This window comes from Oncorhynchus keta, chromosome 18 (genome assembly GCF_023373465.1).
Source record: "Oncorhynchus keta strain PuntledgeMale-10-30-2019 chromosome 18, Oket_V2, whole genome shotgun sequence".
Taxonomy (NCBI): Eukaryota; Metazoa; Chordata; class Actinopteri; order Salmoniformes; family Salmonidae; genus Oncorhynchus; species Oncorhynchus keta.
Window position 1 is genome coordinate 23,555,775 of NC_068438.1, and position 26,781 is coordinate 23,582,555.

Sequence of the window (26,781 nt, forward strand, 5' to 3'; positions counted from 1 at the left end):
ATACAATGTGGTGAGTAGTTGACTCAAAGAGAGAGAAAGACAATAGCTGAACAGCTTTTTACAAATTAATTTTTCCAAAATTAATGTGAAGAGAGAGAGAGAGAGAGAGCTATATCTATATAACCCGTTTTTAATAGCAATAAGGCACCTCTGGGGTTTGTGATATATGGCCAATATACCACGGCTGAGGGCTGTGTCCAGACACTCCGCGTTGCATCATGCATAAGAACAGCCCTTAGCCGTGGTATGTTGGCCATATACCACACCCCCTCGGGCCTTATTGCTTAAGTATGTACTGTATATATTTTTTCAACTTTCACTTACTTAGCTAGCGAATGCAGCTAGCTAGTTTAGCCTACTTAAGCCTCTAATGACTCCCCATCCCGCATGCGGGAGCGTAATCATCGCCTGACACTAATTAGCATAACGCAACGAACATAAATATGCCTAGAAAATATTCCTATTCATGAAAATCACAAATGAAATATATTGAGACACAGCTTAGCCTTTTGTTAATCACCCTGTCATGTCAGATTTTCAAAATATGCTTTACAGCCAAAGCTAGACAAGCATTTGTGTAAGTTTATCGATTGCCTAGCATAGCATTTTGTCCAGCTAGCAGCAGGTAACTTGGTCACGGAAATCAAAAATATTATTTTTGCAGGCGAAATAGCTCGGTTTGAGAAATCGCCCGGAAATTGCAGTCACGAAAACGGCGAAAAATATTCCAAATTAGCTCCATAATATCGACAGAAACATGGCAAACGTTGTTTATAATCAATCCTCAAGGTGTTTTTCAAATATCTATTCGATAATATATCCATCGGGACAATTAGTTTTTCAGTAGGCCCGATTGGAGTAATGGCTACCTCTATTGTACGCGAGAATCTCTCTGGGAGCATCAGGTGACTACTTGCGCAATGTAGCCGCTTACCGGTATTCTCTAACATAAATGCGTAAAACTACGTCACAATGTTGTACACACCTTCGGGAATATGGAGAAAGAGTCTTCTGGTTGATAGCCCATTCACTGCTCAAGAGGGACGCATTGGAACGCAGCACTTTCAAAACATGAGGCACACTCAGGCATTCGTTTGCAACATCAGTTCTGTTATACACAGACAATATTTTTACAGTTTTGGAAACTTTTGTGTTTTCTATCCTAAGCTGTCAACTATATGCATATTCTAGAATCTTGTCCTGATAAAATATCCCATTTACTACGGGAATGTTTTTTTTCCAAAAATGAAAATACTGCCCCCTAGTCACAACAGGTTTTAAACACCCGGTTCAAGAGAGAGGAATTCAATGTTAGCAATCTGACTATCCAACACTGGAACTCTTCCATATCAAGGTAAGTGCTAAACTGTTTGCTGTACTGCATGATGGTAGCAGGTTTACTAATACTTATTTCTAGTACACTACCATTCAAAAGTTTGGGGTCACATTTTTTCCATTAAAATAACATCAAATATATCAGGAATACAGTGTAGACATTGTTAATGTTGTAAATGACTATTGCAGCTGGAAAGGGCAGATTTTATATGGAATATCTTGTCACGGTCATCCTCCTCTTCATCTGAAGAGGAGAGGCGAGAAGAATCGGAGGACCAAAATGCGGCGTGGTATGTGTTCATGATGAGTATTTAATAAAAGAAAGCAATGAACACTGAATACAAACTATACAAAAACAATAAACAAATAACGACCGTGAAGCTATAAATGAGACCTGTGCTAACACAAGCAACTAACATAGACAATCACCCACAAACAAACAGTGAAACCCAGGCTACCTAAGTATGATTCTCAATCAGAGACAACTAATGACACCTGCCTCTGATTGAGAACCATACCAGGCCGAAACATACGAATCCCCAAATCATAGAAAAACAAACATAGACTGCCCACCCCAACTCAACTCACACCCTGACCATACTAGAAAAATACAAAACAAAGGAAATAAAGGTCAGAACGTGACAGTACCCCCCAAGGGTGCGGACTCTGGCCGCAAAACCTTAACCTATAGGGGAGGGTCTGGGTGGGCGTCTGTCCGCGGTGGCTGCTCTGGCGCGGGACATGGACCCCATTAGTCCGTCTCATTGTCCGCCTCCGTGGCTTCCTAACCACGGCAACCCTTCTAAATGACCCCACTGGACAGAGGGGCAGCTCGGGACAGAGGGGCGGAAGCTCTGGTGTCTTTGGGCTGAGGGGCTCTGGCGCCTCAGACTCCGGCAGCGCCGGACAGGCGGGAACACCTGTAGGGAGGAGACAGAGACAGCCTGGTGCGTGGGGCTGCCACAGGATCCATCAGGCTGGGGAGACCTCCAGGAGGCTTGGTGTTAGGAGGCACCTGAAGGACCGGGCTGTGGGGGAGCACTGAAGCTCTGGTGCGCAGCCTTGGCTCCACTCCCCCAGGCTGGATCACTACTCTAGCCCGGACCCTCCAGAGTGCAGGCACAGGTTGAACCGGGCTGTGGGTAAGCACGGGAGATCTAGTGCCTACTACACGCATCTCTCCCTTAGGCTCCACTCCAACATTTGCCCGGCACGAGCGGAGCGCAGGCATAGGACGTACTGCACCCTCCCAGCGCCCCGGAGACACAGCACGCAGAGCCGGCGCAGGATACCCTGGCCCGAAACGGCGTACCGGCGACCAGACACGCTGTGCAGGCACCATACGCCCTGGCTGGATGCCCACACTCGCATGACACTCTCGGGGGGCTGCCCTATAGCGCACCGGGCTACATGGTGCCTGACCAGTAACGCGCTGCTTATAATAAGCACGAGGAGTGAACTCAGGTCTGCTACCTGGCTTAGCCCCACACCTCGTGTGCCACCCCCCCAAAAGAATTGGGGGCTGCCTCTCGTACCTGTCGCGCTGCTGTGCTGCCTCCTCATATCGCCGCCGCTCAGCTTTCGCTGCCTCCAGCTCTGCTTTGGGGCGGCGATATTCCCCAGCCTGTGCCCAGGGTCCCTCTCCATTCAATATCTCCTCCCATGTCCAGGAGTCCTGTGATGCTGGCCACTGTTGTTGCTGCTGCCGTCGCTGTCCTTTACCACGCCGCTTGGTCCTTGGTTGGTGGGTGATTCTGTCACGGGATTCTTCTGTTGAAGGAGAGGCGGACCAAAACGCAGCGTGGTTATTGTGATACATCTTTAATAAAGAAAAAACAAGAAACCGTGAAAAAAACGAAACCAGCCCTATCTGGTGTAACAAACACAAAGACAAGAACAATCACCCACAAACCCCAACACCAAACAGGCTACCTAAATATGGTTCCCAATCAGAGACAATGACTAACACCTGCCTCTGATTGAGAACCATATCAGGCCAAACACAGAAACAGACAAACGAGACACACAACATAGAATGCCCACTCAGATCACACCCTGACCAAACAAAACATAGAAACATACAAAGCAAACTATGGTCAGGGTGTGACATATCTACATAGGCATACAGAGGCCTGTTATCAGCACCCATCACTCCTGTGTTCCAATGGCACATTGTGTTAGCTAATCCAAGTTTATCATTTTAAAAGGCTAATTGATCATTAGAAAATAATTTTGCAATTATGTTAGCACAGTTGAAAACTGTTTTTCTGATTTTAAAAAATCAATAAAACTGGCTTTCATTAGACACGTTGAGTATCTGGAGCATCAGCATTTGTGGGTTCGATTACAGGCTCAAAATGGCCAGAAACAAAGAACTTTCTTCTGAAACTCATCAGTCTATTCTTGTTCTGAGAAATGAAGGCTATTCCATGCGAGAAATTGCCAAGAAACTGAAGATCTCGTACAGCGCTGTGTACTACTCCCTTCACAGAACAGAGCAAACTGTCTCTAACCAGAATAGAAAGAGGAGTGGGAGGCCCCGGTGCACAACTGAGCAAGAGGACAAGTACATTAGAGTGTCTAGTTTGAGAAACAGACACCTCACAAGTCCTTAACTGGCAGCTTGTCATGCTGAAACAGGAAAGGGCCTTCCCCAAACTGGTGCTTCAAAGTTGGAAGGACAGAATCGTCTAGAATGTCATTGTCATTGTAAGGGGCCTTGAAATGAAAAACAGCTCCAGACCATTATTCCTGCTCCACCAAACGTTACAGTTGGCACTAGCATTCGGGCAGGTAGAGTTCTCCTGGCATCCACCAAATCTAGATTCGCTCGTCGGACTGCCAAATGGTGAAGCGTCATTCATCACTCCAGAGAGCGCATTTTCACTGCTCCAGAGTCCAATGGCAGCAAGCTTTAAACCACTCTAGCTGATGCTTGGCATTGCGCATGGTGATCTTAGGCTTGTGTGCGTCTACTCAGCCATGGAAACCAATTTCATGAAGCTCCCGACGAACAGTTATTGTGCTGACGTTGCTTCCAGAGGCAGTTTGGAACTCGGTAGTGAGTGTTGCAACCGAGGACAGACGATTTTTACACATCTACCACTTGTGTGGCCTACCACTTCGCGGCTGAGCCGTTGTTGCTCCTAGACGTTTCCACTTCACTATAACAGCACTTACAGGGAGCTCTAGCAGGGCAGAAATGTGACTTTTTGGAAAGGTGGCATCTTATGACGGTGCCAAGTTGAAAGTCACTGAGCTCTTCAGTTACAACATTCTACTGCCAATGTTTGTCTATGGAGATTGCATGACTGTGTACTGATTCATTCGATTCTGCTGAAAAACATTTCTTGAACGGATGCAAGTGGAACGAAGGGGATAAACATACCTGCATTTGTCCAATAGAAACTCTTGTTTGCAGCTGTTGGACTAATGACTACAACCTACAGTAGATCAACTAGATGAAGGCAAGAGTGTGCAAGGCGGTATTGAGTATGTTACTGTCTGTCACCTTGATTACTCTAATTTCTCTCAACATGTGCACCTATGTTGTAAACTTTCATTCATAGGTTAGGTTGTAGAAACCTCGTGATGGGTACAGGGAACATTTGAGTGTCATGTAGTAGTCTAAACTTATCGATGTTACAATGAGCTGGGTGAATGGAATATGAATGACAGTCATCTGATATGCTGTAATAGAAAGAGGGCCATGCTCATAAAAAAAAATGATCGTCCTCCCTCATCTTAAACAGCATCAACCACCACTGTGCCATATTCATAAGTTAGACATTGCGTTCTACCACACTCTCACACATCCTATATAAACTGTGAATATACAATTGTTTTAATTTATGTATTTTCTTGATTCATCTTGTTATATCGAGTCCCACTGTAACAAAATGTCAGCCAATTAGGCTCTTACAGTGCTCAATAGCATGGTAATGAATAGGAACAGATGCTGCTATGGATAACAGAATAGATCTATCTCAGACTGGCTTGTTTTTGGCAGCTGTGTTGACTTCTGACTGTTGACTGTGTGAATCCTACTGAATGTTAACTTGGCTGCTCTAAATAGTTCCCTATTGAGAGTCAGCTGTGACAAACAGTGGAGCTACGGCGTGAAATGACACTAACACTAGAGCTGTGGTCCTTCTGTGGCTCAGTTGGTAGAGCATGGCGCTTGTAACGCCAGGGTAGTGGGTTCGATTCCCGGGACCACCCATACGTAGAATGTATGCACACATGACTGTAAGTCACTTTGGATAAAAGCGTCAGCTAAATGGCATATATTATTATTATTATATATTATTATTATACATGCAGACATCCTGGGGGATTGAAAATGAATTAAGTACACTTCAAAGTAATTACTCTAGTTTTAGAAATTAAATCTAGAAGCAAAAAGTGTGAACTAACTGTGATATTTAATAGCTCTTGAAACAACATATATTTTTGAGTTTTCTCCAAGCGTCTCAGGCAGGCAGTTTCTCCATGTGAAAGACAGTGGAGGTTCTTGTACTTCAATGAGAAATGTAGATCAGCGGAGGAAATAATCAAGGTTGGACATGCTTAGCTTGTGTTCATTGGTCATGCTAATATATATGTTTTGTTTCCGTCCTGGGAACAGGACATTATAGCCTATAGCATAGTGAAACAGAACATAATAGCCTATAGCATAGTGGAACAGGACATTATAGCCTATAGCATAGTGGAACAGAACATTATAGCCTATAACATAGTGAAACAGAACATAATAGCCTATAGCATAGTGGAACAGGACATTATAGCCTATAGCATAGTGGAACAGGACATTATAGCCTATAGCATAGTGGAACAGGACATTATAGCCTATAGCATAGTGGAACAGGACATTATAGCCTATAGCATAGTGGAACAGGACATTATAGCCTATAGCATAGTGGAACAGGACATTATAGCCTATAGCATAGTGAAACAGAACATAATAGCCTATAGCATAGTGGAACAGGACATTATAGCCTATAGCATAGTGAAACAGAACATAATAGCCTATAGCATAGTGGAACAGGACATTATAGCCTATAGCATAGTGGAACAGAACATTATAGCCTATAACATAGTGAAACAGAACATAATAGCCTATAGCATAGTGGAACAGGACATTATAGCCTATAGCATAGTGAAACAGAACATAATAGCCTATAACATAGTGGAACAGGACATTATAGCCTATAGCATAGTGGAACAGGACATTATAGCCTATAGCATAGTGAAACAGAACATAATAGCCTATAACATAGTGGAACAGGACATTATAGCCTATAGCATAGTGGAACAGGACATTATAGCCTATAGCATAGTGGAACAGGACATTATAGCATATAACATAGTGAAACAGAACATAATAGCCTATAGCATAGTGGAACAGGATATTATAGCCTATAGCATAGTGGAACAGTACATTATAGCCTATAGCATAGTGGAACAGGACATTATAGCCTATAGCATAGTGGAACAGTACATTATAGCCTATAGCATAGTGGAACAGGACATTATAGCATATAACATAGTGGAACAGGACATTATAGCCTATAGCATAGTGGAACAGGACATTATAGCCTATAGCATAGTGAAACAGAACATAATAGCCTATAGCATAGTGGAACAGGATATTATAGCCTATAGCATAGTGGAACAGTACATTATAGCCTATAGCATAGTGGAACAGGACATTATAGCATATAACATAGTGGAACAGGACATTATAGCCTATAGCATAGTGGAACAGGACATTATAGCCTATAGCATAGTGGAACAGGACATTATAGCATGTAACATAGTGGAACAGGACATTATAGCCTATAGCATAGTGGAACAGGACATTATAGCATATAACATAGTGGAACAGAACATTATAGCCTATAGCATAGTGGAACAGGACATTATAGCCTATAGCATAGTGGAACAGTACATTATAGCCTATAGCATAGTGGAACAGGACATTATAGCATATAACATAGTGGAACAGGACATTATAGCCTATAGCATAGTGGAACAGGACATTATAGCCTATAGCATAGTGGAACAGGACATTATAGCATATAACATAGTGGAACAGGACATTATAGCCTATAGCATAGTGGAACAGGACATTATAGCCTATAGCATAGTGGAACAGGACATTAAAGCCTATAGCATAGTGGAACAGGACATTATAGCCTATAGCATAGTGGAACAGGACATTATAGCCTATAGCATAGTGGAACAGGACATTAAAGCCTATAGCATAGTGGAACAGGACATTATAGCCTATAGCATAGTGGAACAGGACATTATAGCCTATAGCATAGTGGAACAGGACATTATAGCCTATAGCATAGTGGAACAAGACATTATAGCCTATAGCATAGTGGAACAGGACATTATGTGTTGATGTGCATGCAAGTGAGGGAGAGGGCATGCATGTTTGTGTGTGCATTCCTTTGTGCATACATACGTGTGTGTGTTTGTGTGTACATGTGTACATGTGTGCTTCTGTATATATGTGTGTCCGTCTGTACATATATATCTGAAGCTCTTGATGTGTGTCTGTCAGTCCCACCAGGCAGTCCAATCATGGATTCCCAAGAGGATGTGGTCAGTGAGGGGAACGAGACAGAGCTCACCTGTACAGCCATGGGCAGCAAGCCTGCCGCCTCCATCAGATGGATGAAAGGAGAGCAGGAGCTGACAGGTCAGAGGAATATCAGCCTCCTCCACTTTCCCTCAGATATCATTCAGATATAACCCCAGCCAGGCAGCTTTAACTCTCCACAGCATCGTACTGGAAACTGCAGACTACAAAGTCTCCTTTTACATTCAGGACTTGGTTTCACACTCATCACAATATGCTATATCTACTGATCTGTTCAGGGACTAAAGAGTGAGTATGGACATCAATATGTCAGTTGTTCAAATTGAACTAGGTATAGCATTGACATTGAGTAATACCTATTCATAAAGCACTGCGTTAACTTAACTTAGCCACATTACAACAGTTACCAAAGAAGCAGAGCATTTTAGTGCTGGGCTGAACTTGTAGTTTGCCTTTTGCAGTGACTAGATAAATGGCTTCAAATGAACTCCCAACTGTTCACCACCCACTCACTACAGCCTCCCCAGCCTAGCTGTAACAGAACAGTGTGTAGGCTACAGTACATCCCTATAGTACATCACTGAGGCTCCCAATGTCTCTACTGGTTTAATACACTCATAAACCTGTGTCATCGCCAGATAGCAGGGAGTTGCTATGGAATCTGCCCGGCAACAGCCTGTAAATCTGGACCCTGCCTACTGAGAGCATCCGCTACCTGCTGCTGAAGGACCACAGCTCACACACCAGCAACACGTTTGCTTCTGTTGATCACGTCTTTTGGTTGATCAGACTTCTGATTCAACGGTTTGAAAGCCTTGTACTCTCCATGCTAAAAACACTTATGAACCTTGCTTATTATATTTGACACTATTAATTGCTAAATTAATTGCTAAGTGGTTTTGTGAAAATACTTTATTTGAATGCCTCAAGCCAGCTGTAGGCTCCTGGAGAGAGGTGCAGTAGTGTATGGTACTATGGTGTGGTGCCTTATTGCTTCACATTTGTTCAAGAAGATCCATCTATTATTCAGCCTATCCATACCCTACAGCAAGAGGGACAATTCATTTCAGCCTGATCCTATCTGCATAGGGACTGGATATCTCTGTTGTCAAATGATATACATGTATGTATTAGAATAGAGAGGACTCATTTGGCTTCCAAGTGGATCAGGTTTACATTGAAATCCAAGTCACAAGTTGCTGATATACTTATTGAATTGTCAACAACTAGGAATAGATCATCTGAAAACACATAAAAACAGGGGCCTAAATCAATGTTTTTTTCCGGCTACGATTATTACTGAATATTTGCAGAGCAAACCACTAGAAAGAACCTTTCTCTAGGGTTGTTTTTCAGCAACCATCTCTCAGGAGTTTTCCCTATCTAAGTGTCATGGGGTTAATAGCTATATAGCAATGTGCATGTTAGTGTATGTGGTCAGTGTGTGTTGGAGCAGCAGTGTGATGCCCTATCTGAGCCCTAGACGTGCTCCCCTGTGACTGGCTGGTCGGCTGGCGGAGATGGAAGTGTGCTGCAGGTCACAGAAGGCCCTGTAATTATATTCTCACTTCATTAAGTGCGAGTAAACCATCACACTCAGCACTATGGTTAACGCGCTGCCCCTGTGGCATTGTAATGCTCTCTAAATGAATGCCCCTCTGACAGCCAGACACATGTAGGAGCCTGGAGGGCAGCTGATTACTGCAGGGGTTAGCCGAGACACCACAGAACAGAACCCCACTCAGTCTCCAGGCTGCTGCATAGACACACACTCATTATCAAACCACAACCACATCATTTCTACCTCACTCTGGATTCAATAAGAATCTTTGGGTTTTTAAACTACATCAAGTAGGCTTGTAAATGTAATGATTTTAAGGTGTAAAAGGTGGTCAAAGTCACCTTGTGTTTAGCTCGACTGCACACATAATGCAGTGTGAAATTAAATATTTTTGTTGTGGTAGATGTTGTGGCAATGTGAATAATCTGATCATCTGTTGTGAGTTAAGACATCTCTATAGACGTTGGTTCCCCTCACACCTGTGTGTATTTTATTGTTCCTAGGCAAGATGACGGTGGATGAGACCTACGACGGGATGTTCACAGTCACCAGTAGGCTGAGACTCACCGTGTCCAAGGAGGACGACGGAGCGCCAGTCAGCTGCATCATCGACCACCCAGCCGTGAAGGACCTCCGGGCACAGAGATACCTGGAAGTGCTATGTGAGTGACCCGGAAGTGAAGCAGGCATGGCCTGGAAATAGAATGTTATTGACTCTCGCAGTCCCGAAGGCTATCACAGAGGGGGGTACAGTGCCTTCAGAAAGTATTCATACCCTTTGACTTATTCCACATTTTGTTGTGTTACAGCCTTTTTTTCACCCATCTACACACAATACCCCATAATGTCAAACTGAAAACATGTTTTTAGATTTGTTTAGCAAATTTGTCTACAATTATCATGCTGTAATGCAACAAAATGAGGAATAAGTCAAGGGGTATGAATACCTTCTGAAGGCACTCCATATGAATGAATTAGATCATCAATTCTGTATCTAGTTCAAATACCTGGCAGTCCAGAGTTAGTGATTGGCTTTACAATACATCTCCTGGAATATAATATAATCACCTCCAGGTAAAAGTTACCTTTGCTCTAGACTTGTGTCAAATGTGATTTGCTATTTCCTCAAATGATTTATTGGTTGAAAAGGTAGAACAGCCGTCCTTACACAGTGTAGATCATCAGAGAAAGGTTACGCTAACCTTTGGTAGTCTATGTAGAATATTCATTTACTAAAAGAGACGAGTGCTTTGCCTAACCTTTCTAGGCTAAAGGGAAAGCTCAACTAGAACCGCTTGACATTTTGGCAATCTTCTGCTAACATAGATAAGAGAAAGAAAATAGATCTATTTTACTTTAAGGTTAGATAGATTGTCTGAACACATAGCCCTTTTCTCTGTTTAACCATGGGGCTATGTTCCTTTGATAGCTAGGATTATGTAGTCCTATTCCACTCAAAGCCTTAGTCGGTGGAGTTGAGCTGAAAATATACTGGTCATACAAGAGTAATAATATACAGTGCCTTGTGAAAGTATTCGGCCCCCTTGAACTTTGCGACCTTTTGCCACATTTCAGGCTTCAAACATAAAGATATAAAACTGTATTATTTTGTGAAGAATCAACAACAAGTGGGACACAATCATGAAGTGGAACGACATTTATTGGATATTTCAAACTTTTTTAACAAATCAAAAACTGAAAAATTGGGCGTGCAAAATTATTCAGCCCCCTTAAGTTTTATTATTAGATTAGATTTATTATTATATTATTATATTATTATATTATTATTATATTATTAAGTTAATACTTTGTAGCACCACCTTTTGCTGCAATTACAGCTGTAAGTCGCTTGGGGTATGTCTCTATCAGTTTTGCACATCGAGAGACTGACATTTTTTCCCATTCCTCCTTGCAAAACAGCTCGAGCTCAGTGAGGTTGGATGGAGAGCATTTGTGAACAGCAGTTTTCAGTTCTATCCACAGATTCTCGATTGGATTCAGGTCTGGACTTTGACTTGACCATTCTAACACCTGGATATGTTTATTTTTGAACCATTCCATTGTAGATTTTGCTTTATGTTTTGGATCATTGTCTTGTTGGAAGACAAATCTCCGTCCCAGTCTCAGGTCTTTTGCAGACTCCATCAGGTTTTCTTCCAGAATGGTCCTGTATTTGGCTCCATCCATCTTCCCATCAATTTTAACCATCTTCCCTGTCCCTGCTGAAGAAAAGCAGGCCCAAACCATGATGCTGCCACCACCATGTTTGACAGTGGGGATGGTGTGTTCAGGGTGATGAGCTGTGTTGCTTTTACGCCAAACATAACATTTTGCATTGTTGCCAAAAAGTTCAATTTTGGTTTCATCTGACCAGAGCACCTTCTTCCACATGTTTGGTGTGTCTCCCAGGTGGCTTGTGGCAAACTTTAAACAACACTTTTTATGGATATCTTTAAGAAATGGCTTTCTTCTTGCCACTCTTCCATAAAGGCCAGATTTGTGCAATATATGACTGATTGTTGTCCTATGGACAGAGTGTCCCACCTCAACTGTAGATCTCTGCAGTTCATCCAGAGTGATCATGGGCCTCTTGGCTGCATCTCTGATCAGTCTTCTCCTTGTATGAGCTGAAAGTTCAGAGGGACGGCCAGGTCTTGGTAGATTTGCAGTGGTCTGATACTCCTTCCATTTCAATATTATCGCTTGCACAGTGCTCCTTGGGATGTTTAAAGCTTGGGAAATCTTTTTGTATCCAAATCCGGCTTTAAACTTCTTCACAACAGTATCTCGGACCTGCCTGGTGTGTTCCTTGTTCTTCATGATGCTCTCTGCGCTTTTAACGGACCTCTGAGACTATCACAGTGCAGGTGCATTTATACGGAGACTTGATTACACACAGGTGGATTGTATTTATCATCATTAGTCATTTAGGTCAACATTGGATCATTCAGAGATCCTCGCTGAACTTCTGGAGAGAGTTTGCTGCACTGAAAGTAAAGGGGCTGAATAATTTTGCACGCCCAAATTTTCCGTTTTTGATTTGTTAAAAAAGTTTGCAATATCCAATAAATGTCATTTCACTTCATGATTGTGTCCCACTTGTTGTTGATTCTTCACAAAAAAATACAGTTTTATATCTTTATGTTTGAAGCCTGAAATGTGGCAAAAGGTCGCAAAGTTCAAGGGGGCCGAATACTTTCGCAAGGCACTGTAAGTAATGGTGTAATGACACTATCGTAGCCAGCCAAAGCACTCCTCTAAACTCCCCAATGCATTATAGCATGGTCCTTTGTAGCTCAGTTGGCAGAGCTTGGTGCTAGTAATGCCCAGCTAGTGGGTTCAATTCCCGCGACTGCCTACATGTATCCGTGCATGACTAGAAGTTGCTTTCGAGAAACCTGTCTGTGTTATATTTATTATTATATTTATTTATTATTATATTATAGCTCACTGACAAATGTCTCTTTCACTGGTTTGAATATACAGTATACAGCCTTTTTATAGAGTGACTAAAAGCATGAATCGGGTTGAGATAGGTTGACATTGCTATAGCTGTGAGTATGATATGAATTAGAAAGTGTGTACTGCTTGTAGACAATGTGTATGTGAAAATACCATCTGCTTACTTTCAGATCAACCAGAAGTGAAGATCGTTCAGGCGTTCCCTGAAGGTTTAACGAGAGAGGGAGAGAATCTAGAGCTGACGTGCATAGCAAAAGGCAAACCACAGTGAGTATCCATCCATCCACACATATCATGTAATACTAGTTAACAGTACAGCACTCTGTCCTTAAAAATACCAACATAGACAGCTACATGACACTTCCAGGCGTCCTATATCCCCTTTCTGTCAGCCAAAGCACTCCCCTAACCTTTCCAATGCATTGTAGCATTTAAATGTTACCAATTGGTAGTGTGTTCTGTGTATAATACATCATTAGACGGAACCTGCCAATGGCTCTCCCACACTGATCTGAGTTCTGACCTTTAGAGTGAAATTTTGTCTATTGACGGGGGTCGTGCAGGGTCTTTCTGATGTGGTTGGTATTTGTGTCCTCCAGGCCCCATCAGATCAGCTGGCTCAGAGTGGATGATGATGTGCCGTCTCACACCGTGATCACCGGCTCTGACCTCTTCATCGAAAACCTCAACAAGTCGTACAACGGCACGTACCGCTGTGTGGCCTCCAACGCCGTGGGAGAGGCCTACGATGACTACATCCTCTTTGTATACGGTACGTACTGTTATACGGGGCATCGTGGCTACTGTCGCCTGTAGTTTGTTCTGTGATTCTATCTATATTTGGAGATGAGTCCAGGCAAGGTGGTCTGTATTGCTGATACAGGTTTTCATGTTCACAGCGTGTACAGATGTGTCTAGTAGATTTGTTGCCATTAGGTAATCTTAACCACTCATTGGAATTTGCTAAATTTTCCATTGAAGCTTCTCATGAGTCAGTTCACTGATTACAGGTTTCTCTAGGTGAATACGTCACAGAAACCATATCACTGACACACTGTAACATAGTAACAGATGGCTCTGACTAACAGATTTATTCTGACTAACACTGACAGAAAATCCTCACTCTAACATGTATGGCTCTCTGACTTAGGTTACTATGGCACTTATAGCAATGCCACTCTGAGATTGTATTTCTGTAAGTGCTCTTAGGCAGATGGTGACATCTGTTTGTCCCTCTGAGTCCTCTAGTAATTATCTCCCATCAAAAGGATGGCACGTGCTATTAAATAACAGTCCAGGCCTATTAAGGGTTTCATCCTATGACTGAACTCGTAATTGGCACACTATCCACTCTCATCCATTAGAGGCATGATTCAAACTCCCTCTCTAATGTCACTGTCATACAGATACAGTGCCTTTGGAAAGTATTCAGACCCCTTGACTTTTACACATTTTGTTACGTTACAGCCTTATTATAAAATGTATTCAATCGTTTTTTCCCCCTCATCAATCTACACACAATACCCCATGATGACAAAGCAAAAACAGTTTTTTATACATTTTTGGAAATGTATTAAAAAGTACGCGCTACAAGCTTGGCACACCTGTATTTGGGGAGTTTCTCACATTCTTCTCTGCAGATCCACTCAAGCTCTGTCAGGTTGGATGGGGAGCGTTGTTGCACAATCTTCAGAGATAATTGTGAGATGTTCTCCAGAGATGTTCGATCAGGTTCAAGTCCGGGCTCTGCCTGGGCCACACAAGGACATTCAGAGACTTGTCCGAAGCCACTCCTGCGTTGTCTTGGCTGTGTGCTTAGGGGCGTTGTCCTGTTGGAAGGTGAACCTTCACCCCAGTCTGAGGTCCTGAACACTTTGGACCTCAGCACTCTCATCAGTTATAGTCAAATCAAATTTTATTTATATAGCCCTTCGTACATCAGCTGATATCTCAAAGTGCTGTACAGAAACCCAGCCTAAAACCCCAAACAGCAAGCAATGCAGTTGTAGAAGCACGGTGGCTAGGAAAAACTCCCTAGAAAGGCCAAAACCTAGGAAGAAACCTAGAGAGGAACCAGGCTATGTGGGGTGGCCAGTCCTCTTGTGGCTGTGTACATGCCCCACCCACTCAAGCGAACACCAAGACGGCCCTCAAGGAACTTCACTGGACTCTATATAAACTGGAAACTATATACCCGGAGGCTGCATTTAATATAGCTGGGGAATTTAACCAAGCTCATTTGAGATCAATGTTACCTACATTTTATCAGCATATTGATTGCACGACAGGTAGGGCTAATACTCTCGCCCACTGCTACTCTAACTTCTGCGATGCATACAAAGCCCTCCCCGCCCTCCCTTCAGCAAATCCGACCACGACGCCATCTTGCTTGTCCCGACTTATAGGCAGAAACTCAAACAGGATGTACCAGTGACGAGAAACATTCAACTCTGGTCTGACCAATCGGAAACCATGCTCCAAAATTGTTTTGATCACGTGGACTGGAATATGTTCTGGTCAACCTCAGGGATCAACATTGATCTATACGCTGACTTGGTGAGTATGTTTATAAATAAGTGCATTGGCGATGTCATACCCACTGTGACAATTAAAACCTACCCTAACCAGAAACCGTGGATGGATGGCGGCATTCAAGAAAAACTGAAAGTGCGATCCACCGCATTTAACCATGGAAAGAGGTCTGGTGATATGGCTGAATATAAACAGTGTAGTTATTTCCTCCGCAAGGCAATCAAACCAGTGAAATGCCGGTACATGGAGAAGGTGGAGTCGCAATTCAACGGCCCAGACACGAGACGTATGTGGCAGGGTCTACAGGAAATCACGGACTACAAAACAAAAACAGCCACGTCACGGATAGCGATGTCACGCTTCCAGGCAAACTAAACACTTTCCTTGCACGCTTTGAGGATAATACAGTTCCACTGTCGTGACCCATTAAGAAAGACTGCGGCCCCCCCCTCTCCTTCTCAGTGGCCGACGCGAGTAAAACATTTAAACATGTTAACCCTCGCAAGCCTGCTGGCCCAGACGGCATCCCTCTCCGCTTCCTCAGAGCATGCGGAGACCAGCTGGCTGGTGTGTTTACGGACATATTAAATCGCTCCCTATCCCAGTCTGTTGTCCCCATATGCTTCAAAATGGCTACCCATTGTTCCAGTACCCAAGAAGGCAAAGATAACTGAACTAAATGACTACCGCCCCGCAACACTCACTTCTGTCATCAGGAAGTGCTTTGAGAGACTAGTCAAGGATCATATCACCACCACCTTACCGGCCACCCTAGACCCACTTCAGTTTCCATAATGCCTCAACAGGTCCACAGATGACGCAATCACCATCGCACTGCACACTGCCCTATCCCATCTGGACAAAAATAATACCTATTTAAGAATGCTGTTCATTGACTACAGCTCAGCATTCAACACCATAATACCCTCCAAGCTCATCATCAAGCTGGAGGCCCTGGGTCCCAACCCCTCCATGTGCAACTGGGTCCTTGACTTTCTGACAGACTGCCCCCAGGTCACTTCGCTGACCCTCAACACTGGGGTGTGTGCTCAGGGGTGTGGGCTCAACCCTCTCCTGTACTCACTGTTCACCCACGACTGCGCCATGCACGCCTCCAACTCAATCATCAAGTTTGCAGACGACACAACAGTAGTTGGCTTGATCACCAACAGCAATGAGACAGCCTACAGGGAGGAGGTGAGGGCACTCAGAGTGTGGTGTCAGGAAAACAACCTCTCACTCAATGTCAACAAAACAAAGGAGATGATCGTGGACTTCAGGAAACAGCAGAGGGAGCACTCCCCTATCCACATTGAAGGGACAGCAGTGGAGAAGGTGGAAAGTTTTAAGTTCCTCGGCGTACACATCACAGACAAACTGAAATGGTCCACCCACACAGACAGCAACACCGCCTCTTCAACCTCAGGAGGCTGAAAAAATATGGCTTGTCACCTGAAACTCTGACAAACTTTTACAGATGCACAATCGAGAGCATCCTGTCGGGCTGTATCACAGCCTGGTACGGCAACTGCACTGCCCTCAACCGCAAGGCTCTCCAGAGGGTGATGCGGTATGCATAATGCATCACCGGGGGCAAACTACCTGCCATCCAGGAAACCTAGAGTACCCGATGTCACAAGAAGGCCAAAAACATCATCAATGACAATCCCCCCGAGCCACTGCCTGTTCACACCGCTATCATCCAGAAGGCGAGGTCAGTACAGATGCATCAAAGCTGGGACCGAGAGATTGAGAAACAGCTTCTATCTCAAGGCCATCAGACTGCTAAACAGCAATCACCAACTCAGAGAAGCTGCTGCTATATTGAGACCCAATCACTGGACACTTTAATAAATAGATCACTAGTCACTTTAAACAATGCCACTCTAAATAATGCCACCTTAATAATGTTTACGTATCTTACATTACTCATATCTCATGTACATACTGTATTGAGACCCAATCCTTGGACACTTTAATAAATGGATCACTAGTCACTTTAAACAATGCCACTTTAAATATTGCCACTTTAATTATGTTTACGTATCTTACATTACTCATATCACATGTATATACTGTATGTTATACCATCTACTGCACCTTGCCTATGCCACTCGGCCATCACTCATCCATATACTTATATGTACATATTCTCATTCCCCCCTTTAGATTTGTGTGTATTTGGTAGGTGTTGGTCATTTTTAGATTACTTGTTAGATATTACTGCACTGTTGGAACTAGAAGCACAAGCATTTTGCTACACTCACATTAACATCTGCTAACCATGTATAGGTGACCAATACAATTTTATTTGAGAAGTTTTTCATCAAGTGTCTCTCTGTGATTTGCTACGTTCAGATTTCCCTCGATCCTGACTAGTCTCCCAGTCCCTGCCGCTGAAAAACATCCCCACTGCATGATGCAGCCACCACCATGCTTCACCGGAGGTATGGTGCCAGGTTTCCTCCAGACGTGAAGCTTGGCATTCAGGACAAAGAGTTCAATCTTGGTTTCATCAGGCCAGATAATCTTTTTGTCTCATGGTTTGAGAGTCATTAGGTGCCTTTTGGCAAACTCCAAGCAGGCTGTCATGTGTCTTTTACTGAGGAGGGGCTTCCATCTGGCCACTCTACCATAAAGGCCTGATTGGTGGAGTGCTGCAGAGATGGTGGTCCTTCTGGAAGATTCTCCCATCTCCACAGAGGCCCGGTGGTTGGTGGTTCCGAACTTCTTCCATTTAAGAATGATGGAGTCCACTGTGTTCTTGAAGACCTTCAATGCTGCAGAAATATTTTTGGTACCCTTTCCCAGATCTGTGCCTCAACACAATTCTGTCTCAGAGCTCAGCGGACAGTTCCTTCAACCTCATGGCTTGATTTTTGCTCTGACATGCACTGTCAACTGTGGGACCTTATATAGACAGGTGTGTGACTTTTCAAATCATGTCCAATCAATTGAATTTACCACAGGTGGACTTCAATCAAGATGCACCTGAGCTCAATTTCAATTCTCATAGCAAAAGGTCTGAATACTTATGTATTAAATAAATGTGCCAAATGTTTCTAAAAAACATTTTTTTCTTTGTCATTATGGGGTATTGTTTGTAGATTGATGAGAGAAAAAGATATTTAATACATTTTAGAATACGGCTGTAACGTAACAAAATATGGAAAACGTAAACGGGTCTGAAAACTTTCCGAATGCACAGTACAGTATCTACAGGAAAATATTTGAGGTTTGGGAATCAGGCTGTAGCCTTGCTTCCAGATGGATCCTTTGTTTGGAATATAATTATTTGGGGTTTTGAACATCACACATCTAGCCGTTCCAAATAGATTTAGCTTCAGTTTGGAGCTTGTGAGAAAGTGAAACAGCCAGGATAGAAAACATTTTCCATACACACCATCTTTTGATATATGTTGCCTTGTCTTTTACGTTCATACTTGTTGTCGCACGTTGGTTTGATGGGGAATGTGAGCTGACCATTTGTTTTGGAGATTTACTCCTCTCCCATGCATAATCAAGTTCTATAGTAGGTGTCTCTTCATCTAGACTCTCCTCATGTCTCCATATTGCATTTTCCTAAATTTCTTTGAAGGAACAACCTGCTCCTTACTCAACAGAGATAAACTGGACAAACTACGGTACACGCAAAGAAGACTGATGAATGAATTTCCATGGTGAAAATGTATGTTTGCTGGTGTAGCAAACATGCTAGCATGTGTGAGCTGTACATGCTTTGTAGAATAATTAACTATTTGTATGCCTTTTGCACAGTGAAATATCCCATTTTACATTTTAAGTGCAGCTTTGCAATCTTTTACCACCTCAACATTAGAAACAGCATATCTCTGGTGTTATCAGAGCTATCAGTGCAGTCTCTATTCTTCTAGTTAGAGCATTAATGAGACACTGGAGATTTGAAAAAGGTGCTAATAATGCTGTTTAATTATGTTTGAGATTCCCAGTTCTATTATTCCACAGGATTAGATGCCAAACAAAATAAGCCATGCTGTTGGTCCATAAGAGGATTGTTTTGCCTGACTAATCATGCTAGCTACTGTACACTAGCTTAACGAGTGTGTGTTTCTGAGCATGGCTACGTCTAGGGGTAAGCATGATGAGAACCACAGATGTGTCAGATTAGCAGGTGTTTCTCTAGGTGAAGAGACTGCTGGGTGGATTTTTCTGTGTACAATATCCTGTTTTCTACTTGTATTAGGCCCTGGAGGAGCCCATTAGTGTCTAGTGTTGGAGTCCACAGCTGCTCTTAGTATGTCCCTGATGTTCATTAACGTGGATCTGTCTGAGGACTATGTGCAGTAGTTGTACCATGTCAAAGCTAGATGACCAGGAACACTCCTAACTACTGAAGGGCAACAGGAGAGTACAGTATGTGAATCAATGTAAGTGCCATTCTAGACATATTAGATATTCATGTATGCTACTTTCTGAGCATGGGAATGTACCGTTTTCTACTCTCATCTTCCCTCAGCCTAGCACTGCACTAAGAAACACTCCATCCCTAACATAAATATTGTGACCTCTCTGTGTACTCCGGCACTAGAAGGGCAAGTCCACAGTTTAGTTGTCAGTTGTATTCTGGTCTAAGGGTGAGAGAGAAGGTAGATAGCTTGTTGGCCTCTGCTGGTTCTGAGTTGTTTTCAGTAGGCTGTGAATGCTGCTCCATGGTTGGTTTAAATCCAGTGTGGGAGAAAACAGGTCCAAAACAGGCTCCCAGCTAGTCTCCCACCAAACTCTATTCATTGTACAAAGCTGACCTGGTGCGATAACTCACACATACTGGCTGTTGGCAGGAGATCAATTATGTATTTTGCTCAAGGGTTTGTAATGCAGTTGACTCCCTGACCCAAAGATTTCCTACATGACCATGAGGTCAAAGATTCCCATGCAGCCATCTGTGTGTCAAGCCTAGTCAGAAAGCATGCTCAAATATGGCTCTGTTGACCCTGAGTTGGATGAAGGGCTGCTGTGAAAACAAACGTGTTGAATCACACAGATTCTGGCCATCACCCATCTCTGCACCATAGAACAGAATAACAGATGAAACATCAGGCTGCAAATCAATAACCCAGTCATACAGTGTCAAGAGAAAACATAGTTTAATGTGTTTTGAAAAATCCATCTGAGGACATGGTTGTACTGTAGTACTTTATGGAGTATTTGTTTGAGTCAGAAATCTCCTTTGCCCAATGATGAAGCAACTGTGCATATAAAGCAATGTATATAGAATTGCTAAAAGGTGAAGAAAAATAATGTTAATTAGCTGTTTAAGAGGGCATAGTTAAACAATTTCTCCCATGTTGTTTCAGTTTTCTTACAAATATAAATGCACCCTGAAAATATGCCCCCTTCAAATATATTCAAATTTCAGCAATCATAATGTGGAGCCAAGTCATCCAGCCTGCAAATTGCCCATGGAGAATACTTGTTTGCTAGACTATTATATGTGCCACATCCCATCCAGGCCTTTGTGGCAGCCTCTTATCCCTGGCCTGCATACCCTATTTCTCAGACTCTGACATTTCAGCTATCAGACCGCCTTCGGTCACAGAGAAAGAAGAAATCCCCCATAAATATTGTTTGCGGAGAATCTGTTCCTGATATCCCCTTCCTCACCTCTCCTCCCCTTTCCCCCTCCTTCCCCAGCAGCGACATTATGCCGCCCTTGATGTTTTATCATTAGTTTGGAAGTGTGTGGTCCCCTACTGTGGACTTCTGATGGGCCCAGACAGTAAAGGCATGGAGACAGCCAGCCAATTTCTCCCGCTGTGACTTGTCCCCAGCAAGGGGCCGGCGCTATCTCTCTCTGTGCCAAAAGCAGGCAGATATTCCCTGTGGCAGGGAAGCTTTCAAGACTCTTAGCACCGCTGCATACCTGTATTGGACCCCATTTTGTCATTCTCATTATTTTGTTTGTGGTGTTATGAAAGGCCTCATCATCAGTACACTATCAGTCTGTTACTGTTGCAAGGGGTGCAGAAGAACTGCAGGGGAGTGTGCCAGAGTTGCTTAATGCACTGCTTAACTTAATTACTGGAAATAATCACTTAATATGTTCATTTATGAGTTCCCAACTACCCATTGAATGTTTATGAGCAATATTTGGACAATTTAAGTTTGTTTTTTAAACTACGGTATGAGAATACAACATTTTAAATTTGATGTGTTCATGGCAATGTTTTGGCCTATTTTTGATGAGTAGAGGTTTAAGTAAGGTTGGAATGACCTGATATCATGCACTGTGCATTATCTATGCTCTGATATCTCTCACTATCACTAGAAAAGCCATCAATGATGTGTTGACACAGTTTACAGATGAAGAAGGCAATTCTGGAAGCGCAACGTCCTTCCTGAGGGAAAAACATACACAGCATACAATACAGAACCTAAATCATTATAGTGGTACTACAGTAGTTACTTAGAGATTTGACACTTTCCCAATCCTGCTACTTCCATACTTGCATGACCCATTCCTTAATGGCTTCTCACACTTTCTTTATTTCTTATTCATGTCTTTATTTTGTATGTTTTCCATCTAGATGCTCCTACCACGATCCCCGCACCCACCACCTTGAACCTAGACAACACCCAAGGTACTGTATGTCCACGCTTTGTTCACTCTCACCCCTCGCCTGTGTGTACGCGTGTGCATGCTTGCTTGTGTGGGTCTGCAGTAGTGTTGTACAACGAGAAAGAGAGAGTGGGTGAGAGAGTTTGGGAGAGGGAGAGACTGCAGGCAGGCAGTCTTAATCAGATTGTCCTGCTGATAGGTGAAATGGTGGATGACCTACACTGTGCTTTCAGTGACACCTGTCACATGTTTGATCTGTGAGGATGGAGGAGACATGTTGGTCGCTTGGCTCTCTGCTATCTTATCAGCATCGCCATGCAGCCTTATATCAACCTGCGCACGCTGTCATCACATTCACATTATAATGCCCTTTACATCTCCCCCATCAAATCACAATCACATCCATCTTTGTAGGCCTGGAAACATTGACCGTTTTATATATATATATATATATATATATATATATATATGGCGATTTTAGCATGTAAATCTTGGTTTGGCAAACTCTATACATATTTTTTTAGATGCATGCCAGCAAAGCAACTACACAACACAACACTAAACAATACATTAATTGCACTATAACAGTGACAAATGGCGCCCACAAACTGTTAGGGCCAAGACAATTGTCCCAACTGCAGAGCTTTCTTTTCAGCACCATGGAGTGAATTCTTACCACGGCTACACTTGGCTGTCAGCGGAAAGGAAGCAATCCAATGTTTTTTGTTGCCTAGACTTTACTGCAAATGACACTCAAGTCTTGAGAAAAAAAACAATACACTGATATTGCAGTTATCATGACAGCCTTTATAATACGATGCTTGTGACCACACATCTAAATATTGCACTTGGGGAAAAAACATCTTAAAGTAGAAATAGAATGAAACAACCATGCATTCTATTTTTGCTCTATTATAGTGGCCACTGTAGTACTGTAGACATCGATCAAGTGTGTGCAAAAATAACTTTCACTGAGTAAAATATGAAATAAACCCTCCTCACTCACACAAGTGTTACTGTCAAGTTCAACACCACAAAAACTATATTTTGGGCCTAAACTGCACATTATTACATTGTACACTTTTTGCACTTTTTACCTTTTGTTGGCATAACTGATCTCTTTCAGGCAGAGAGTACACCTGGCATAACTGATCTCTTTCAGGCAGAGAGTACACCTGGCATAACTGATCTCTTTCAGGCAGAGAGTACACCTGGCATAACTGATCTCTTTCAGGCAGAGAGTACACCTGGCATAACTGATCTCTTTCAGGCAGAGAGTACACCTGGCATAACTGATCTCTTTCAGGCAGAGAGTACACCTGGCATAACTGATCTCTTTCAGGCAGAGAGTACACCTGGCATAACTGATCTCTTTCAGGCAGAGAGTAAACCTGGCATAACTGATCTCTTTCAGGCAGAGAGTACACCTGGCATAACTGATCTCTTTCAGGCAGAGAGTAAACCTGGCATAACTGATCTCTTTCAGGCAGAGAGTACACCTGGCATAACTGATCTCTTTCAGGCAGAGAGTAAACCTGGCATAACTGATCTCTTTCAGGCAGAGAGTAAACCTGGCATAACTGATCTCTTTCAGGCAGAGAGTAAACCTGGCATAACTGATCTCTTTCAGGCAGAGAGTACACCTGGCATAACTGATCTCTTTCAGGCAGAGAGTACACCTGGCATAACTGATCTCTTTCAGGCAGAGAGTAAACCTGGCATAACTGATCTCTTTCAGGCAGAGAGTAAACCTGGCATAACTGATCTCTTTCAGGCAGAGAGTACACCTGGCATAACTGATCTCTTTCAGGCAGAGAGTACACCTGGCATAACTGATCTCTTTCAGGCAGAGAGTACACCTGGCATAACTGATCTCTTTCAGGCAGAGAGTACACCTGGCATAACTGATCTCTTTCAGGCAGAGAGTACACCTGACATAACTGATCTCTTTCAGGCAGAGAGTACACCTGGCATAACTGATCTCTTTCAGGCAGAGAGTACACCTGGCATAACTGATCTCTTTCAGGCAGAGAGTACACCTGGCATAACTGATCTCTTTCAAGCAGAGAGTACACCTGGCATAACTGATCTCTTTCAGGCAGAGAGTACACCTGGCATAACTGATCTCTTTCAGGCAGAGAGTACACCTGGCATAACTGATCTCTTTCAGGCAGAGAGTACACCTGACATAACTGATCTCTTTCAGGCAGAGAGTACACCTGGCATAACTGATCTCTTTCAGGCAGAGAGTACACCTGGCATAACTGATCTCTTTCAGGCAGAGAGTACACCTGGCATAACTGATCTCTTTCAGGCAGAGAGTACACCTGGCACCCTTTTTATCCACTGTATTGAACAAGTGAGAAAGAGAGAAAGTGTGTGGTGTTCCTTTCACCTCTATGGTGGCATCCCGCTTAAACCAGGCCCAGCTCCAGGCCCAGCTCCAGGCCCAGCTCCAGCTACACTTGATCCCTGAATCCACTTGTTTAACAAACAACGCCTCATTTTCACCTCATTTTCTCATTCTGAAAATTAACCACATACTGTAGAGGGAATACATTAGTTCACAGATAGTGGTTAGGTTGTTAACTAGTTAACATTTCACACAGATTGCCAGGGTCCAGTAAGCATATAACGCATTATAACTTGAGTAACGGCAAGGAGTTGTATACCAGTTAATACTATAGAGAATTGATTAGGTTACTAATTTTAGCTCATCTGATGTTGTCGTTAGCTGTCTGACTTTGTGTAATGTCCAATGAGCACCGATATGTTTTATCTGTAATTTCTCTTCATATGACAATGATTGAAAAGGATTTGCCAGTAGATTGTCGATGTGATTCATGATGATGACTACTTGTCTAGCTTGCTAGCTAAGATGTTGAAAGTATGATCAGTCCAATCAAAGCTACGGTAGATATAATGTGATTTGACATCATTTTATCTGTGGCCAATGACCTTGAGCCTTCATGGATGGGCACGTCTAATGTAAATATATGGCAGCACCCAAGGGGCTTGAATTGTTTTGCCCTCCCTTACATTTTGTGGTGACTTAGTGTCCCCATGAGTGAAAGCCAAAAATGTTTATTAGCTCAATACTTAAAAAAATAAAATGTTTGCAAACTGATATGTGACACATATTCATGCCAAAACATCATGCAAAACAGGCAACAAAAAATATGATAATAATAACAACTGCCCACCTGGCCTGAATGATGGGTCGCCACTGCTTATGATATGGATGGAGGTCAGTTTATTTACAGTGTCAGCTGGCCCACCTTTGTACCTTTTAGTGCTGGTTCTTCTACAGTACTGTATGTAGCTCAGTTCCTATTCTTTTCACTTTTATGGGAGAAGTGTGTTGCTATTGGTAAGATTTTTTTGTGTATAATATGGCTCCTGCATTGTAGATAGCTCAGGTTTGCTCATATAAGGACACATGGAGACAATGTACTAGGATCGCCAAATTAATTCATCAGTGAGAGAAAGTCCGTTTAGAAGATAATACATTTCTGATAAACTGGCAGTGAGAGAAATAGGATGGGACTTCTGGGATGGGTTGGGGCTTTTAAAATGTCTATTGAAGTCTAATGTTGGCCAAAAGTACTTGGCAGCATCGGGAGGTGACATTTAGAGATAACTAAATATGGTATTTATATTGCAGAGTAACTGCAGGATTGACAACTGCCATTCATTATTTTATATTTTTTTGGACTGTTGTTTGCCAGCTAAACCCAGACCTCATAATAGATTTCTATCAATATTTGAAAGCATAGTTCCCTCAAACGTTTGAATGAAAATCTACGCTATTGAAGTACTCCATGGGTCCTGCTTTCATTATCTACTAACACACAGGGAAGGGGCAAATGCACTTGCATAGCTGACAATGTACTTCCAGAGCTAACATGAAGTCATCCCAATTCATTCAAAGCCAGCCCATCAAGATGTACCATACGTACAGTACATGTCCCATGGCATGTCACACTGCAAGCTCCTACAGTGGAGGAGGTGGTGGTGGGTGGTGGTACAGTATGGGCTGTTTGATTTCCACTCAGGCACTAGAGAAGTAATCAGGTCCCTTTCATGCTGGTGCTGGAAAGCTCCGGAGGCCATTTTGTGTGTCTGAGTAGAGGGAGTAGAGAGTCTGAGTGTCTCATCAACTGCACAATCAGGTCTACAAGGTGAGTGAGTGGTCTGTGATATGAAGGAGGTCTAGCCCCTATTTCTAAGTTTTTATTATTGTCCATTTGGAATATTTCACACCACAGAAGAGGGGGGAGCTTTTCTGTATAGAATCTTCTGTATCAATGACATGCTACTTACTATACTGTGTCCCAGTATTTGTACTTTTATACAGATGTAGGATCTTAATTTCATCACCCTGTTGCAGGAGAACTTTCATGCAATGCAGGACATTTTCATCCTGTAGTGTATTTCGAAGTTTAAAAATGCTTCAGAAGTTTGTAATTGTTTCATTTTTTCAGTAATTATAATCTATATATTAATTCACATGTCCTGTTGCTGCAGGATTATTTTCCTGCTGTAGCAAACTGGCGCAAAAAGATCCTAGATGTGTATGTCTGATGTTTTATGATTGTCCTTGGATTTGGACAAAACTCTGAGGAGACTGTTGAATGATCTTATATGGTCTCTACAGAGAATCACAGATGATACTCTAGTTAT

At 42.8% G+C, this 26,781-nt stretch overlaps 1 protein-coding gene across 3 annotated transcripts in view; it reads left to right on the forward strand.

The window, feature by feature from the left end:
- The window catches only part of cadm1b (cell adhesion molecule 1b), a 162,844-nt gene that overhangs the window by 114,547 nt on the left and 21,516 nt on the right, over positions 1-26,781 (forward strand). For 2 of the 3 annotated variants that reach the window (XM_035756089.2, XM_035756090.2), the window contains 5 exons: positions 7,910-8,047; positions 10,013-10,171; positions 13,142-13,238; positions 13,571-13,743; positions 22,067-22,120. In XM_035756089.2, the coding sequence (XP_035611982.1) occupies positions 7,910-8,047; positions 10,013-10,171; positions 13,142-13,238; positions 13,571-13,743; positions 22,067-22,120 (621 nt within the window). The remainder of the gene's footprint in view (positions 1-7,909; positions 8,048-10,012; positions 10,172-13,141; positions 13,239-13,570; positions 13,744-22,066; positions 22,121-26,781) is intronic. The other variant, XM_035756091.2, reaches the window with a different exon arrangement.